Source organism: Sinocyclocheilus anshuiensis, unplaced genomic scaffold (assembly GCF_001515605.1).
Source record: "Sinocyclocheilus anshuiensis isolate Anshui unplaced genomic scaffold, SAMN03320099.WGS_v1.1 scaffold1878, whole genome shotgun sequence".
In the NCBI taxonomy this organism is placed as follows: Eukaryota; Metazoa; Chordata; class Actinopteri; order Cypriniformes; family Cyprinidae; genus Sinocyclocheilus; species Sinocyclocheilus anshuiensis.
The window spans coordinates 292210-296282 of record NW_015547722.1 but is presented as its reverse complement, the minus strand read 5'-3'; the positions used below and the strand labels follow the sequence as shown (position 1 = coordinate 296282).

At 35.6% G+C, this 4073-nt stretch overlaps 1 protein-coding gene across 1 annotated transcript in view; it reads left to right on the top strand.

Annotated features, from left to right (window-relative positions):
• Positions 1-4073, top strand: part of LOC107704222 (structural maintenance of chromosomes protein 1A-like) — a 56164-nt gene that overhangs the window by 4181 nt on the left and 47910 nt on the right. The window contains exon 3 of the mRNA XM_016507109.1: positions 720-870. Within this exon, the coding sequence (XP_016362595.1) occupies positions 720-870 (151 nt within the window). The remainder of the gene's footprint in view (positions 1-719; positions 871-4073) is intronic.

Genomic DNA, 4073 nt, shown 5'->3' with positions numbered 1-4073 from the left:
ACTGGGCATTGGCTGGTCTAGCCTCAGGTTTCTATGGGAACCAGAGCTTCTAACGGCTGCTACAGTGATGCAGTGACTACCAATCAGCGATTGGCTCTTTCATTTAGAAGGCGGGACTATTCTGTGATGTTGCGTGTTGCAGTTTCTCCCATTCATAAGTATAGGAGTGAACCGTGTTTGTATTTCTATAGTCTTTGGTATTGTATTCCGTGAAGTCAGTGTCAGTAATTATAATTGATTTCTATTTGCCTTTTATGCGACACTCGCATCTGGTGTAGAAAGGTGTCAGCCGTTAAGTGACTGCACGCCAGTAGGTTGGACCATTTCAGATGCTTTTAATAACTTTTTAAAATAAAGCATGTCCCACAGTAGACTGCATTTTATGACAGCTACGTTACATGATTTGACTGATTTGGACATGAAGTTTGGACTTTTAAGAAGGGGCGACGGCACACTGCTTTTAAAGGAAAGAGACGGAAAGCGGCACAGTTTATCTAAATTATCGTGTTTTCATAATCATTGGAAGTCAAAATCAAAACTAAAATTAAAATAATAGCATAGCCCTACGAACAGTTGACATGTCTGTTATTGACTGCAATGTTCAGTTGATTCAAAAACATGCTACAAGTAGGTCATTTTAGACCACAGCAGTAGACGATTTTCTGATTAATTGTGCAGCCATAGAATGTAGTGTTCAGAATGCTCTCTTGTCTCTTAAGAATCATTCATTTTCCTGCTTTCTGTTTGTCTTGTGTAGGTTCCTCATCAGAGTACCGCATCAATAATAAAGTGGTGGGTCTGTCTGAATACAGTGATGAACTGGAGAAACTGGGAATCCTCATCAAGGCCAGAAACTTCCTGGTCTTTCAGGTTATTAGAGCTGCTTCTTTGTAATTTTTAAATTTTAAAGATAAATTGTAATTTCTGTGCACCAAACTTGCACAAAAAGATTATCTGTTTGTTTGGCAAGCAGTTCTGTTTGATAAGGCTAGTGGAACAGAAATGTTATTTTATAAATTGTGTTGTCAGTTTTCCCCATTGCCGGTCAGATAATTGTGGGAGGTTGTAGGGCTGGGCGATATATCGAATATTAACGATAATATCGCAATAATTTTGACGACGATGTAAAATTAGAAAATATTGTGAATATTGAATATTTCAAATTCAAGCATACTTTCCTAAAAGAACGCGCCGAACGTCCAAAAAAGGAAACAACATGTTATTGCAGACTGCTCTACACGCCTCTACTACACAAGCTTTCATGAGTGCGGTTGCCAGATATCAATAGTTAAAATCCCTGAATCAGAGCTTCACTGTTACAAGCATACATTTTCTTTCCAGTGTTTTGCTTATTTTAAGCAATCTGGCAACCATGCGCACACGCTCGCTCATTGCGGAAGCGCCACCGCGATGATCTGAAACACCATCAAACAAGCTGGAGTTTAGCATCTAAATAAAAGCGTCACTCAACCAGTTTGTGTTCTGTCATGAGATCTCGACTGTATTGTTTGCGATTGTGATCGCTGAATAAATGCACTTACTCAACCGCGGTTGTATAGAGAGAATACTTGAATACTTATACTCTTGAATAGAGAAACATAGGCTATGGCAATTTGGAATTACTATTAGGAATTTCACTGTTATAATATTTTTCATTTGTTTTACCAGTTTTCATAATATAGACAGCGAGAGTGCATAAGTCTTTGGTATTAATTTATATATTACCTATGTGCCTATGTGAAATACCTATGTGTTCCAGCAACTAGCTTCCCATCTGAGAGGGTTTTTAGTGCCAGAGGGAACATAGTTTCATGCCACAGAGCTTCTCTTAAACAAGAGACAGTTGACAGACTTGTGTTCTTAGCTAAAAACGTGTAAAAAATACTTATCCCAGTTTAATTATTTCCCCCAGTTGCACAGTGTAAATTGTGAATTGCATGCACCAAACAGTTGACAGAATGCACTTTCTGTACTTGTTTTGCGCTACTTCAGTTACAAATACACGTGTTCATTTAATAAAAAGCAATAAGTGATCACTTGGTCTAGATTTTTTTAACTGCTAAAATTTGCACTAAACATTTTGTATTTACTTTGTAACAATTCATATTTTTTTTATGATTTAAAAGCAGATGCAAACATATCGAGATATATATCGAATATCATAAAAATTGACAATATCAAGATTTTTTTAAATATATCGCCCAGCCCTAGGAGGTTGACGTTTATAGGACTTGTGATTTGAATGTAACCGTAAGCATAAGCTTCGATAGTTATTGAATAAAAAAAAAGTCTGATAACATATTATTTTTTTTTTTCATTAATTTTTTAGGCTGTGGTGGCCAATGGCGAGCTTTCCTTTAAATATTAACAAATCGGGCAATTATATAATGAAGAAATGTAAGATTAATAGATAATTCCTTTTCACAAAGTCAGAATGTTCTGCACTTTGGGGTGGCCGTGCTGGATTTAGTTCAAGCTGACTAAACAATCACAGAAAACTTGAACCATGTCATGTGAACTACATACTCAAAACAGACCCAACTATGATTAAATAGTATTGGGTGAGAACTCTCTCTCATTCCTCCTTCTACTTAGATGGTAGAAAAAAAGTTTTATTACAACAGATACAGGTCAAGTGGTCAGATTAATTGACCCCCTAAAAAGATGCAATGCATAAACATACAGAAGCATACAGTCAGGAAGTGTCTAAGGGGTGTCAAACTCATTTTCACTGAGGGTCACTTCAACATTATGGCTGCCATCAAGGGCCAGTTGTAACTGTAAGACTGTACAAATGTTACTACTCCTTATTGTTCAATAACTGTCTCTTTTTTATTACTTAAGTTACAAATATGTTATATGCATTTGCATAGATGTGAAAATAGGCCCTATATGTTATTGCTCTGTGTTATTTTAACATAAATCCTTTTAATTTATCAGGTTAAGAAATCCACATTACTCCATAAATCAAAGTAAATATAGACGAATATCATCAAACACAAGTCATTACATTAACTTTGTTAAAAACCTTTTTGTTACATTTATGGTACAACAAATAATTGTGAGCTGCTAATAACGTGTGACAGCTATGGCATTTAAAAAAAATAAATGAGCCCGGTCTTATGAATATGCCTATCAATAGCATAATTTATACGCAGAAATTGACTTTGGCGTGCATATGATACGCAATCAGTGCTTGAAGTAGAGAAAAAAGAAGTGGCGGTACTCAACCCCACTCCCCCACCCAAAAATAAATACAAACTAAAGTACTAAAAAAGTACTTTTTAATTTTCATAATTCGCAATGAATGTATATAGTGCAATAAATAAATAAATTAATAATTGTTTGCAATTCAATTCTTATTTATGTGTAAAGCACTTTTCATGATACACTGTTGCGAAGCAGCTTCACAGAAAATTAACATTTGTACATTACATTTAGTAGTTTACAGCACTTTTAATAAAAAAAATTGCACAAGTCAATTTGCGATACCAAACAGGAACACAGGGAGATGCCAAAAGACCTCTAAACGAGCTACCTTGACCTGACTGATCCAGAATTAAAACCACTGCAGGGTGTCCGCGGGTCCTTAAAAAGTCTTAAAATGTCTTAAATAACGTTTTCCTAATATAAGGCCTTAAAAAGTCTTAAAATGTCTTAAATTCAGATTCGATGGGTCTTAATTATTTTTGGTCTCATTACCGCTAAAATATCTTAAGTCTGACGGACCTAATGACTGTTTACAATCATTGGACAGACCGAAGATTTTTTCTTCCCGCGGTAAGTGAGTTAGCAGAATACAGAATACAAGCTCGCGCTGAAGCTCACTCTGTTTGTCTCGAGACTTCAGAACAAATGAGTGTGACAGCACACATAAACTCAGAAGAAACACACTGAGGTAAAAATTCAAAATGTTTAGTTTATTCATAACATGATATAGTTAAATAACACCATGACAAGTGAGCTATTTTACTCAATATTCTCACGACGCAAAAAAAACATTCAAAACACCTACAGAGTGCACGCATTACGTGAAGTCAAGTGCGCTCTTTCACTGCATGATTCAGTCTATT